This window comes from Pelodiscus sinensis, chromosome 5 (genome assembly GCF_049634645.1).
Source record: "Pelodiscus sinensis isolate JC-2024 chromosome 5, ASM4963464v1, whole genome shotgun sequence".
NCBI lineage: Eukaryota > Metazoa > Chordata > Testudines > Trionychidae > Pelodiscus > Pelodiscus sinensis.
This window is the reverse complement of record NC_134715.1, coordinates 94,289,624-94,304,305: the sequence shown is the minus strand read 5'-3', so window position 1 is coordinate 94,304,305 and position 14,682 is coordinate 94,289,624. Positions and strand designations below refer to the sequence as shown.

At 38.7% G+C, this 14,682-nt stretch overlaps 1 protein-coding gene across 1 annotated transcript in view; it reads left to right on the top strand.

Moving 5' to 3' along the window:
- NWD2 (NACHT and WD repeat domain containing 2) overlaps positions 1-14,456 on the top strand; it is a 133,247-nt gene extending 118,791 nt beyond the window's left edge. The window contains exons 4-7 of the mRNA XM_075930602.1: positions 4,484-4,687; positions 6,745-6,889; positions 7,188-7,777; positions 8,667-14,456. Of these exons, the coding sequence (XP_075786717.1) occupies positions 4,484-4,687; positions 6,745-6,889; positions 7,188-7,777; positions 8,667-12,602 (4,875 nt within the window). The 3' untranslated portion in view covers positions 12,603-14,456. The remainder of the gene's footprint in view (positions 1-4,483; positions 4,688-6,744; positions 6,890-7,187; positions 7,778-8,666) is intronic.
- The last annotated feature ends 226 nt before the right edge of the window (positions 14,457-14,682 follow it).

The window sequence follows — 14,682 nt, the reverse complement described above, 5'->3', positions numbered from 1 at the left end:
TATACCAAAAAAATCCTGTCTATTTTTATAACAGGACTCTCCTCCCCTTTGTCTGTCTTATAGATTTTCTCTCTTGAAGATTTTGCATTCTCTTCTTTTGCCTGTGGTTCAGTATGCAAATACAACACACAAATAGCTGAGGAAGGAGATAGGTGTCTTATCTCTTGCCAGAAAGGAACATTTCAGAGATAGATCACCAGGAGGTGATCTATCTCAACTCTAAGACCTTAAGAACATACATTTTATATAGACACATACATTCTTAAATATTGTCCATATAGAGACCTCACATGCCACTTTTAGAGAAATATTATGCAGATATCCCATCTAGGGATCCCTGGAAAATGTGTTTACTCCCTATGCCATCTGCCAGTTGGTATCCACAGGACCCTGGATCACAACTATACACATATGAATTTCTAAGATAGTATCTTTATAAGGATTCCTTAAGAGAGCCATATCAAAATCAGTTAAAGACACTGACACTATTTCCCTCCCATTCATTTACTCCCTTTTTTTAACCTCTTTGTATTTACCACAAAATCTTTATCTACATAAACTAACCACTAAAAGAAGAAAAATCACACATTGTATACAGGATAAAATCCTGGCTTCATTGAAGTAAATGACAGAATTCCGACTGACTTCAATCTGCCTGAATTTCACCCTGTTGTTTGGATTTAACAAGATGTGTCAAATAAGTAACTCCACTGACGATTTGTTTTAAGTATGGCAGTTAATCAGTCCTTAATGCAGCACTATTCAGAAAACATAAAAGAAACAAACATACTGATTCTCTTTAACCAGAGAAGTGACAGCAGCTTTACTTCAGTTAATTTCTAACTCCCTAAAACTGACCCCTTATGTACTTGTCAGAACAAAGAAAATCCCTTCTTGTGATTGATCTTATTTTGAATAAAAAAGCCAATGATATTCTTAACTAATTTATCACTACTGGGACCACTTGTGACCACAGTTAGCTCTTAATGTTCTTAATCCATGCAATCATGTTTTACTGCTATAACACTCATAGAATACAACTGCTATGCCACCTCTTCCATGTCCAGCCTGTCAATTACTAATTTTATTAATTACAGAGCATTTATGAGCCACGTAATTTTGTCCACTACAATATAAACCTATAACTACACTATGCATGCTTACAGAAGAAAAAGAAAATAACCTACTGGCCCTCATCTGCTTGATTAAATCCTGACAAGCTAAAAGCATCTTTTGATATATTCTTAATAATCACAGAAAACACCTGCCCCATCTCAATTTCAAGCACTTCCTTTCTGGACATGTGGACACACTTCTCTAAGGGTCATGTGTTAAAGGACACAATCCATTAATAATATACTGCTTCCTGATAACACATAAGAGTTAGCTAAAGTTCAAAGTAAAAACAGACTGTATAGCTGAGTACAAGCCTGCTAGGACAAGACATCCATTTATCCAAAACAAAACCTCTTTCATGTAAGAATTTAGAGAGCACTTTAGGCTAACACAGAAAACGTTTCAGAACATTTGGCCGATAAATCGTGAATTTAATATAAAAAGAACAACATATTTACTGACAAGCCATAGTCTCCAAAATTAATTTCAACTAGCTGCATATTTGAAAATCTCTATTTGGAGGCTGCAGAAAATAGCCGTATCTTCTATATGGTTATCCTCCAGTGCTCATTTAATAGAACGCTAGTAAGGGGCTACCTTCAAGAATATATTATCCAAGTAAGTTGTTATAAACCATCCTAACCCCTGAAATATAATTTAACTCCGAGGTACCTCCAGTCTCAGCACTGAGATTTTAAACAAGTCTTCTCTTAATACAAAAAAAGGGGGCACCTGATTATTTAAATTAGTTTTGACCAATTTCTCTTCTGTTTTCATTTGTTCGTTCACCAGGTGGCTATTTGGATAAATATGTTCAGCATTTTCTGTTAATGAGAGTCTCAAGGCAGTGAAGCAACTTTGTGTTTCTAAAGCCATAAACTGTTGCTGTAAACCACATAGCCACATCATATATATAGTAGCCCAGTGTATGAGACTCTATAATGCCGAAATGCTGGCTGTTCCCTCTGAGGAGCGCTGTTGCCTAAAATGCCAGCTGTTCCCTCTGGGGGGCACTGTTGCTGAAATGCTGGCTGTTCCCTCTGGGCGGCCCGTGCTGCATGGGGAGCGCAGGGCCCAAATGGCCGCTTGTGCCGCTTGCTCCTCCACGGTGGTCCGGCTGAGTGGAGCAGAAGTCAGCCGAGTGCCAAGGTGGGAGGCAAAGGAGGTCGGGGCGGTCACATGCGGTATGACAGCAGCTCCAGGCCCAGCCCCCTGGCCATGAACGTCGCCGCCCCGCCCCCCTTCGCCTCCCACCGTGGCGCTCGGCTGACTTCTGCGCTGCTCAGCCAGGCCGTTGCGAGCAACTGTTTGGGCTCCACACCCCCCATGCAGCACAGGGAGCGCATAGCCTAAACGGCCATTTGGGCTCCGCGGTCCCCCGAGTGAGAGGCAGGAGGGGGAGGAGAAGTGAAAGAGAGAGAGAGGCAGGAGGCGGAGGAGAGCTGAGGGCGGGGGGGGGGGGGGAAGGCAGTAGGAGGAGGAGGAGGAGAGAGACTGGAGGCTCAGGAGAGAAGACTGACATGGAGGAGAGACCTGAAAAACCCTTCTTATGACGGGCTAATTGGCTAGTTTTAATAATAAAAGCTGAAGATGCCATGTGACTTTTCAAGAACATGAAAACAAATATTCAACTGCAGAATATGAGAGGAAGGCATAGAAATCAAGAAGGCCATAATCCAGTTCTGCACTCATTGTGGGCATTAAGGATGACTAATCTCCTGTAAGTGGGAAGAAAGTTACATTAAAAATACTCACCTGTAATGAGGATTTTACAACTGACTCAACCCTAATGCTTGAAAACTTTAGATATGTATGCTTTTAGATAACACCAGATCATAGTTTCTAAGAGATACTACGAACCACGCTCTGCAGTGCACAGCAGCTGCTTCATGCCACACTGCTGATGGTGGATGCAGCTGGAATATCCAGCCTTGGCGTGACTGCTGTAGTGGCACTGAATTGGCTGTAAAAGGAAGACAATACTACTGCTCAGAGCTCAGATGTTCAAAGTGAAGAGCTGGCGCACTCAAAGAGCAATGTGGCTAGTAACCGATTATGCTGAGAAACCTGATGTTCTTTTCTATTTTATCCAAACAGAGGAGGTTTCATGGTCACTGCCACTTGGTTTTTCATGGCAGCCTATGTTCTGTGTCATATCATATGTAAATATATTTATTTCCCCAATAAAATATATTTGAGCATTTTTCATTTGCAGAATTTCAGTGTTAGTATGACCCACACACCTAGGCTATGTTTACACTGGCGCGATCTTGCGCCAGAGATATGCAAATGCCGCTAAGCGTGGAATATCGCCGAGCCTCATTTGCATATCTAATGAGCCGCCATTTTTGCAGAAGAGGCTCTTGCGCCGGAAGGAGCTGTCTACACTGCCCCTTCTTGCACAAGAAAAACCCTCTTGCGCAATGCCTTTATTCCTGAAAATAATCAGCGTAGCGACATTGCGCAAGGGGTTTTTCTTGTGCACGAAGGGGCAGTGTAGACAGCTCCTTCTGGCGCAAGAGCCTCTTCCGCAAAAACGGCGGCTCATTAGATATGTAAATGAGGCTTGGCGATATTCCACGCTTAGCCTCATTTGCATATCTCTGGTGCAAGATCACACCAGTGTAGACATAGCCTAGTGTGGTTCACTATCCCACGCAGTGGCACCTAGACCACAGTAACAGATAAGAACAAGAGAGCTCTACGGTATGAGCTCAGAGCCAGCTAGCTTTTAGCTCAAAGGGTAGAGGCTCCTATACTAAGCTCCAGAGGTCCCATGTTCAAATCTGCCTGCTGGTATTTACATTAGCATTTACTATTAAGAAATATACTAAGTCTACTTCATATCATTCAAATATCCAAGCCCTTACAACCAAACAGCAGTTCAAAACACTAATCCTAAAGAGAATTTGTCATCTACCATGTTTAGGCTTGGAACTATTTGATTTTTATCGTAAATGTCTGTAACCATTGATTTCATTGCATACGGTCAAACTGATGAAAAGGATATTTACTTTGTATGTTTTGACATGTCCACAGATTGTGTTTAAATGGTTATAAAGCTTTAACTTTAGAATCTGAATGTCTGTTTAATTAAATAATTATTGTCTGACATGCCCATAACTTCCCAGAACTATGAAAATTTAAATAAATAAAAGTTGGGAAAAATGATTAAAAATAAATAATGATAAGCCCTAGGAAGTATAAAAATAAAAATCCAATTCAGCAAAGCCTTAACAATAATTAATTGTCTTCCTAGTAATTTCAATGTAATACAACTGTTCTTCGTGTTGAGTCTTATGAAAGTATCTAGTCTTAGCAGCACTGGAAAGGGAAACTAAATCCATACTTCATTACAAATACACAGGGCCTGCTGGGAGAAAAATATGGAACCATCCGAATACCTGGAGAAGTTGAATCATCAGAATTTGAGATGATCCTCGATGCTGCTGTGGAAGCAAAACTAGAGACAAGAATTCTGGAAGAGTGGTATTGCAGAGATGAAAATGCAGTGCCACCAGCATATTACCTCAGACAAAAATCTGAAATGCTGAAGAACAATCATAATACGGTAAATTACCTTCATGTCCTTAATAAAAAAAACTGACATAGGTTGGCAGTAGTGGATTTAATGCACCAGCATCATTTGAAAACAATTTAAAGGTTACAATAGAATGAACCTCCACAGTCTATGATCTCTTTGCATACTGCAAAAGTTGGCTCTGTGATGGTCCAGTCTAGTGAACCATAAAGGAAGAGTGGGATACCATTGGCCACAACTGTCACTTCTGTAGGGCAGTGATAATGGGCTGCAAGCATGGTTACAGCAAATGAGTCTTCTGCAGCAATTGAGGAATGGCTGCACAGGTGATTGTATCCATCCATCTTATTGGAAATGGGAAGATTCTCTCTCTGCCAGCCTTTGTACTGGGTTCTCATTAAAAGTTCAGGATAGGACTTAACATGGCAAATATGAATTTCTCCCCATGGCCCCAAGTCTTCAAAACAAGTAAGCACAGGCTAAAAGCTAAGCAAATTATCAAAATAAAGCACAAAGACTACCCTGACTGGGGATTCATATTACTATAACGTTGACTTAAGAGAAGTTTCTTGGTAAAATATTTTTGAACAGTCTCATCTATTCTCATCTCCCATATCCACACATACATTTGACCATCACTATGCATGGTGCAGAGCAAGAGCCTCTTTATAACTAAGGATAAAATTTGGCCTTCCAAAAGGAGAAAAAAAAACCCTTCAATGGAGAGCTATATCCCAGAGCAAAATGTAACTTTCTTTTCAGTGTAAAAAACCGTATGCACTAAAATAAAATTAAACTACTACACAGCATGCATTTACTGTGTACACAATGCAATCCCTCCTCTGTTGCTTAAAAATGCTTGAGCAGTAAGGACTTAAGAGTTGAAGAAAGAACAGTACAGCAGAGTCTAAAGTGTTTGCCACCCAGGGAAAAAAGTTACTTAACATCCACTGCCAAACCCCAAATAATCTCTTAACTATACCTAGAAGGATTTTTTTTTTGTATTTTTGTTAACATTTTAAAGTTTTCTCCAAGCTACGGCACCACAAAGATAATGAGAAAATGTTCATAAGTCAACACTCAAGCAATGTTACTCCCAGTAACCAAAACAGAAGCAACAGACAGACTATAAAATGATCTGCTGCTGTGCCTGAGGCAGCCCAAGGCTTTGTGGACTAGACTGCAAAAGTGACAGTCTAGCACTAAATCAAAAACAATAATAAATTATTTTGTATTTAAATAGGGCTAACTGTAATCCTGACTTGAGTAGAGGGACAGTGCTTAGCTATGCTGTCCCAGGAGCCAAGCAGGGACAAAACTGTGACTCAGAGAGCTACAATTTAGTCCCTGCTTGCTTCATAGCAGAAAGTAAAATGTGCCTGGTACAGTTTACTGCCCCCTCTGTGCTAACTGACATGCAGGGGCTTACAAAGAAAGCCAAGGCTCCATCCTACTCAGCTGCCACTGTGCTGCTCTCTCTCCAGGTTACATTCACCCACAGGAACTTTCCTCTCAGCATCTCAATGCGCTTGACAAAGATGAATGAATTTAGCCTTACAACACGCTTTGGCAAGTCAGATTACGATCCCCATTCTGCAAGAGCTGAAGTACTATCAGATAAAATCCAAGGTTTTCAAAAGTGGCACCTAATTTGGGGTCCTTAATTTGAGACGCCTTGTGCCTAATTTTCAGATTTGAGATCCTAGAATGAAAGTTGGTCTAAAAGTATTTAATAGTAGTAGTAGTATTTCCTAGTATTTCAGGCCTAACCCAAAACCCTGCTTTCTCTTTATATTTTATTGAATATTCTCAATTACCCCTGAATACTGTTATTTGTATTTTTAGTGCTGTCCACTATGTCAGTTCAGGAAATTTTATATTCAGACTAGAGAAATTTATAATATAAAATTATGATTTGTTTAATATAACAGTCAAGAATGAATATATGGGAGGGTTTTTTAATGTATGCATTATTTTATTTACATATTCTCCTTTCTTATGTATACCATTGCCTTAATCCTTTGCTTTCTGAAGTTGTAGAAACTGATGTTACAGCTACTGTTTAACTATGAATATTTTTTAAAAAGATGGAATCATCTTCAAATTCTATGAATGAGAACAAATGGAAGGACATATCAGATGAGATTAAGAAGATTTTTAAGACTGCTGTGAAGTTGCTGCATGAGAAAGGAAAAATGAAACACAGCCAAGCAAAGAGATATCTTTCTTCTGGTAAAGTTTAGAATACGTATACAAACTATTATGTCTATGCATTCATAATGTAGCCTAGCAATATTTCCACAACCACCAAACTATATTTTGACTGTAATTTCTCATACATAATTTAAAAGAGAAGATACATAAATATATACATATTTGAGCTGGCCCTGTATTATAGCTAATACTAAATAGAACACCTGATACTTTTGCATATTTTGCTCAATCATCTAGAGGAAACCAAGATTTTTTTTCTGTTTTAAAGGTTAACAATTTTCCTTTATTCTTTTTTTTTTTTTCCCCCTCCTTCCAGCTGTTGAAGATGAGCTTGATTTTGCCTTGGGAAAACAAACACCCGCTTTCCTGAAGAAGTGTGTCTGTTACATTCGGAAAATTGCCAATATTGAGCGTTTTGTTAAAATCCCAGAGATGGGAAGATACATGGATGTAATTCATATGGGTGGAAAGGTTCTGCGGGATCCAGAAGCTCATGAGAAACTGATCAAACTACGGGATGAATTTATTCCTACGATTGTTGCAGCATCTAATCTGAGAGTGTATACTTCTGTTACTCATTGTGACATGAAACTTGGTTACTCACAAGAAGTGGAGAACCACTACATTGAAGGTCTTGGTAAACAGTTCTACGAAGACATGGTTGATATAATTCAGGCCACAGTACAACAGAATTTTGACACCGAGACAGACTTGCTTTATGATGAAGTCCTTCAACACTCATCATTATGTAAAACATATTCCTCTTTCTACGAGTACAGGTGTGAGGCACTAAACATAGTTCATAAATACATTCTGAACAGCAAAACAGGACATATTAACCCTCTTATCATATATGGAGGACCATGCACTGGAAAAACCCTTTTATTAGCTGAAGTGGCAAAGAAGGTAAAAATAAAAACCAATATCCATTATAATACGCTAATCTTAACAGAGAAAGTAAATGTAGACCATGTTAATTCCCATTTTCCTTACTGTGGTATCAACAGATCTAAGATTAATCTTTGATACAGGCAATAAATCCAGTCTTCTACATATTACTGAATATTTATTCATGAAAGAGGCAGCGTATCTCCTAGTAGCCACATATGTTTTCAGCAAAAACATAATTGTTAGCAGAGCTTTTTAAGGAAATGTGAGTATTTCATCTGATTCCTAGACCACCGGTAAGAATACATTTATTTGTAATATAAAGAACTTTAGAAATACACCACCGTAACATCACTAGTCTCCCCCTCCTTGTTCCCTGGCGTCATAAGGATGTGACACCATTTAATGACCATATGATCTCAGTCTTACAGGGAAAACACGTTTCCAAGACATGTTAATTTGTTGCATATCTCCTTAAAGAATTGCTCCAGAAGTTCCATAATTTGTGTTTATTTCAAAATTTAGTTCACTTATGCCTCTCCAATCATATATTATCATGGGGAAGTGTGAGGAGCACATTTCATACTGCTGTAAGCATGTCTCCACTGAAAATCTTAGCTACACTGCTGTATTCCAAAGTGTTCTGGCAGTATTGCTTGAGCTAAAGACGACATATGATCTAATATTTCATTTATGACATATAATATTTACACATTCTAAATTCTTGCTCTTAAGAACATTTCCCCTCAGACAGGAATGCCTCAAAAATAAATGTATGTTTTCAAAAAAAAAAAAAAAAAAAAAAACCTGTTTATAAAACCATAAGTAAAACAATTGTGCTTTTTTATTGTGCTTCATTTGGCTCTGTTAATTTAGACATTAACTCAATTATGCTTCTACATTATAGGCTTATACTTGGCTGCAGGAAGAGATGGGACCAGAATCTGACCCTGTGGTAGTTATAAGATTTTTGGGATCCACAGAAATGAGTACAGATCTTAAGAATCTGCTTCAAAGCATTTGTGAACAATTAGCAATTAATTACCGTTGCCTAGTACAAAGTTACCCTAAAAAAATCCATGATCTTCGGGACTTGTTTATAAATCTGTTGAATGAGTCTTCATTTCACAGACCATTGGTTATAATATTTGATGCCCTAGAACAGCTGTCAGATATTGATGATGCTAGGAAACTGTGGTGGCTCCCTGTTCATCTTCCCCGTTCAGTACGAATAATCATGTCAACACTGCCCAGCAAACATGGGATCCTGCAAAAACTGAGGTGCCTTATTCATGAAGAGGACAACTACATTGAGTTGATTACAAGAGACAGAAAGATGTGCAGCCAAGTACTGAAACATCAGCTGCTGCATGTTAAAAGGAAAGTAACATCAGGTCAACAAATTTATGTCAATGAAGCTTTCTCAAAGTGCACACTGCCTATGTTTGTGAACTTAACCTTCAGAGAAGTTAGGAACTGGAGATCTCATAAAGATGTTGATGAGTCTTCCCTTTGTGTCACTGTTCATGAAAGCATAGAGCAGTTATTTTGGTCATTAGAAAACAAGTGTGGAGTAAAGCTGTTGTCAAGAGCACTGGGCTACATCACAATGGCCAAATCTGGCCTGAGTGAAATGGAATTGGAAGATATTTTAGCTCTTGACAACAGTGTGATGTATGAGTTAAACCAGTGTGTCAGGCAATGTAACCCACTGAGGGTACCATACGTATACATTTCTAGACTTAAGGAGGGCTTAAAGGGATACTTGATAGAGCGGCAAGTGAAAAATGTAATACTTCTAGTGTGGGCAAACAGGCACCTGCAGCTTATTGCCCAGAAACTGTATCTCCACAGTGAGGAAGATGTACACGAGATGCATACTATCATGGCAGAGTACTTCCTTGGTGTTTGGTCAGGTGGAAGAAGGAAATCTTTTTATAGCGAAGATCAGTATTTGAATGGGTGCTTTGACAGTGAGAACAGAAGCATGAATGATGGGGAGAAGCACTGTATGGATCTCACTTCTTTTGACAGGCAAGCACCTGATCAGCCGTGGGTATTCCAGTGTAATCCATTAGAGCCTGACATCTTTTTTGTCAATCACAGAAAAATGACAGAACTTTTGCATCACTTGACGAGGTGTGGAAGAACAGATGATCTTCTGTACGGTGTCATTATGAACTTCAGCTGGCTGTACACAATGATTAAAATAGGACAGTTTGACAAAGCACTTTTTGACATAGAATTGGCTTATACCTATTCACAAGAAAAGGAACTGAAATTTCTGGCAGGCACACTGCGTAGCATAAAGTTCAAAGTAACAAAATATCCAGGTTCACTCTCTGCTGAATTGCAACAGAGGCTCCTTCCAGTTGTCAGCTCATTGCCTAAATTAAGGCATCTTCTCTTAGAATGTGACAAAGATGGACCCAAATACTGCTCTATTGTTCCCTTGCACTCCTCCATGGATGTGACATACAGCCCTGAGCGGCTACCCTTGTCATCCAGTTGCATGCATGTCACTGAGATCCTGCCTACTTTTAATCCAAATACAGTCATTGCTGCTCTTGAAAATGGCTCCATCAGTACTTGGGATGTAGAGACACGCCAGCTATTAAGACAAATTACAACAGCTCAATCGGTTATCTTAGGGATCAAACTTACTAGTGATGAAAAATATCTTGTAGTAGCTACAACAAAGAACACACTTTTGATTTACGATAACCTAAATTCCTGCCTTTTGTCTGAAGTAGAAATTAAGGGATCAAAACATTGTGGAATTGGGGGAGGCTCAAATTTTATAAATGGATTTACACTGTCCATTAATCATGCACTTGCTTGGCTGGAAGCCAGCAAAGATGTTACTGTAATAGATCTACTCTATGGGTGGCCTCTTTATCACTTCCACTGCTGGTATGAAGTGACTTGTGTACAGTGTTCTCCAGATGGAGTCTACGCATTCTGCGGACAGTATCTGAACACCACCACTATATTTCATTTAGGAAGTGGAGAGAAACTGTCCACAGTGACCTCTGAATTTTCAGGTGGATTTGTGAAATTTCTTCTTGTTCTGGACACTGCTCAAGAAATGGTGATGGTGGACAATGAGGGTGGCCTTTCAGTTTGGAACACTGAGGAAATTACAAATCCCCAACTGACAGATGATTTTGATTGCAGGAGAGAAGACAGTGAAGTTGTCAGCATTGAACTTTCTGAAGACCAAAGTGCAATTTTAATTTGTAAGGCACTCGGTATAGAACTTCTCGACACTGGCATGTGGAAAGTGGCTGAAAAGTTCAGAGCAAAACACAATGAGCGCTTTATATCTGCTGTTTTATCCAAAAATGGTGACTGTATAATTGCTTCTATGGAAAATACCTCAGCCATTTTTGTTTGGAGGAGAGATACAGGACAGTGTATGGCAAGCTTACAGGAAATCTCAGGAACCATAGTCAGGCTAATTAAATCCAATCACCATAACATGCTGCTATCCTTATCCACCAGTGGTGTCCTTTCTATTTGGGACATAGATATCATAACTGCTATGTCCAACATTGACAAATCTGGCAAACCCATCCATAGACTGGTGTTGCCAACCAGAGGTGAAATAATTTATACACTAGATGGTTCAGAATCTGTACATAAGTGGAACTTCAGCACTGGTTTCATTGAAGCTGTGTTCAAGCATGAAGGTATTGTTGAAAACTGTGTGCTGACCTCTTCTGGAGAAATAATGATTACATCAGATGACAAATGTAGCCAATATGTATGGCACACCATTACTGGTGAAAATATCTTCCGCATTAATGGACAAAGGATATCTCAGCTGATGATTACACACAATGATCAATTTGTCGTCTCGCTCTGTGAACAAAATGCCTCCAGAGTTTGGCGACTGGCCACAGGACATAGAGTTTGCAATATTTTAGTTGCCTTACAGAATGCATTTATAACCACTGCTAATACATTTGTAGTAGGAATGACAAAGAATAAAGTGTTAGCAGTAAGTCTATGGACAGGAAGTATAACCAAGAAATTTTGCTGTGATGATGGTACAACCATTGTTGATATTAAACTGATTCCAGACTGCCCAGATATTGTAGTGTTTATAACATCCACTGAAACAGTGAACATCTGGAGTCTTACAGAGGAAGTTATCTGCAGGCGCGTACAACTGCCTACTAATTTCTTAAAAGACTTAGAAGACTTTGAAATATCCCCAAATGGGAAGCTAGGAATTCTATCCCGTGGTGATGAGAACATCAACGTGCTTGATTTACACAGTGGCAAGCTTCGTGTGGTTCACGCCCCTGGCGTTATCTGGAGGCAGAGGTTGTCCCGTGATGGCCGCTATCTTGTGTACATCTGTTTTCGTAATGAAGATGATGATGACAATGGTGCCATCTCAAGTTTAATTGTAATGAGACTGGCTGATGGTAAAAACATTGGTGCTTGTTCCCTTTATAAAACTCCAACCTTTCTTTCTCTCTCACAGAGGCATTTAAATATTATTGTTGGCTTTGATGATGGAAGTATAGGCACTTACACTGTAGTGGATCGGGTAGATGCAGCACTGAAAATTAAAATTGCTACTTCAAATAGCCGTCAGATTTTCAGTAATGCAACACAAGTGATTAGGCCCAAGTGTCACAATTATAGCTTCAAGGTGAATGCAGACTGCATTTGGAGAGAATCTACTGAGGTGTTTGCAAGAGACAGCCCCATCACAGTGACAGATCCTGAGACAAGTGAAACAACCACACCCAAAAAACACAATTATTGCTATGAGAAAGTGTGCTCTGCTATAGATTGCAGAGGACACAATTTTACTGCTGATAACTGATTATCAACATGCACTAGTGTTGTTAAATCCCTAGTGTGTGCGCACAGGCTAGTCTTTTGATGCAAAAGTATGTACCAGTGCATTTCTTGAAAGGCTAAGAAGAGCAGAGGGCAGGAATGCGGTTTTTCCTCAACAAATATTCTTACATTTATGTGAACAAAAACAAGCAAAAAATGTGTAACAAAACATTTATCCAATGGGCTGCAGGGTTTTTAAAATTTTGAAATACGAGGTTTAGTCCAAGGTTAGATCCAGGGCCTTGACAGACAATTTCTAGCAATACTATTACAATTGTTATACCATTGCAGCAATCAGAAAATCTTATTGGGCTTGACAGAGTTTTAGCTAGAGATGAAACTCCAGTTATTGTTGGAGAAGAGGCAAACCACTCTTTTGTAATCCAGATAGCCTCACTATGGACAAAGTTAGGTCAGCTGTTATCCTGAGTTTATACCTACTTGCAAAAATGTGTTTTTCTGCTGGATGGTGCAATGACAAGATGTCACCTGCCAACCTGGAACACTTGATGCATTCCATCACTTAATGAAATAGCTACTTTTTTAAAAAAAATGTTATTAACCTTTGGATTGAAAAGGGTAGAAACCAATCAGCAAACATCTACTTGTGAGGTAAAATCAATCTAAATGAAAGTACTGAAAGTTGCAAACATTGCATGCAAGGATTTTTTCTATAGTCTGATAAAAATGATAAACTAGTTATTATCTAGGTCATAAAAGAAGAAGTGTAACCCTGAAATTGTATTGTTTTTCTGTCTCTTGCACAGTGCATATTAATACTGGATAAAACAAATACTTTTTCAAAGAGAAAGGGCATTAACAGATAAACACTCAATCACCCTATTCACTTCTATCTTTGTTAAAAGGTTACTTATTTTCTTTATTGTATAAAAGTTTGGAATATCGCTTAAGTTCCTACAGTGATCTTAACAGAAAGCTGTCAGACATGCCATGTATTATTCTTGACAGTGTTTGCCTTACTACCATTCCTATCCTTTCCTGTGTTCTACACAGACCAGATGACCAAATACTCTGGGACTAACAGAATATGCCTGCATATGTGCTGAAATATTCCATAAAATCTAAAGCTATCCAAAGGTTCTTTATTGTTCCAATTTATAATGGATTTCTTACTTCAACATATTGTACACCCATTATGTTTCACTTCCTGCTTTAGGACTGTTCTGAGCCTTTTATACAGTTTTATCAGTTTCAAGGCAGAAATTGTGAAATATTGTCAATTATTTAAAAAAAAATTCACCTAACTAAAAGAAGTGGCTATTTATATCTAAAAGGTGAGAGGTTCTCCCCTCCACCGCATCTTAATCATGGCATGTCCTTGGCAAACTTTTCAAAGAATTTAAACAAATCACATTTTTCTTTTTTGGAAAGTTAGAACTCCATGCCTCTAAATTACCAAGAAATGAATGCCAACCTAGGGTTTAACATAGTGTGTGAATGTTCTATGTAAAAGCCAATATAGTATATCAAGTGACTTGAATAACTTTTCCTAACTTGTTTGCAACTAATAGATCATATTGAATGTTTTTATGTAAAACTTTGTATTGTTGGGAAGAATTACCCAATCAGAGATTTATATTTTCATAAATGTTAAATTTAGTTAATTTTGTTACAGAGTTGTTAAATTAGAAATCTATTCAGTCTTCAAACAATATAAAGTCTTGTGAAATCATTGTTTGTATGAATAAACTAAGTAAACAGATTATTATGTGTGGTTTTAATTTGTAAAGAAATTTCTGAAAAGGGACTTCATTTTTAGGGTCAGATGCTCAGTAGGTGTAACTCAACAATGCTTTAGTAGAAGCTAAGCATTATTTTGAGGCCACAAATAAAATGTAAGTGATGTACAAGCCCAGATCTGTCTCATTATTTTAGGTGCCCTATGCAGCCTGAGCACCTGCATAGGGGGAGAGAGAAGCCACTCCATGGGGTGGGCCTGTGGGGGCAGGAGCTGGAGGGGGAAAGGGAGGAGAGATGGGAGACTGGAGGGAAAGCAGGCAAACTGAGTGACATTGCTGGCTGGAGCTGCAGGCCAAGAGGTG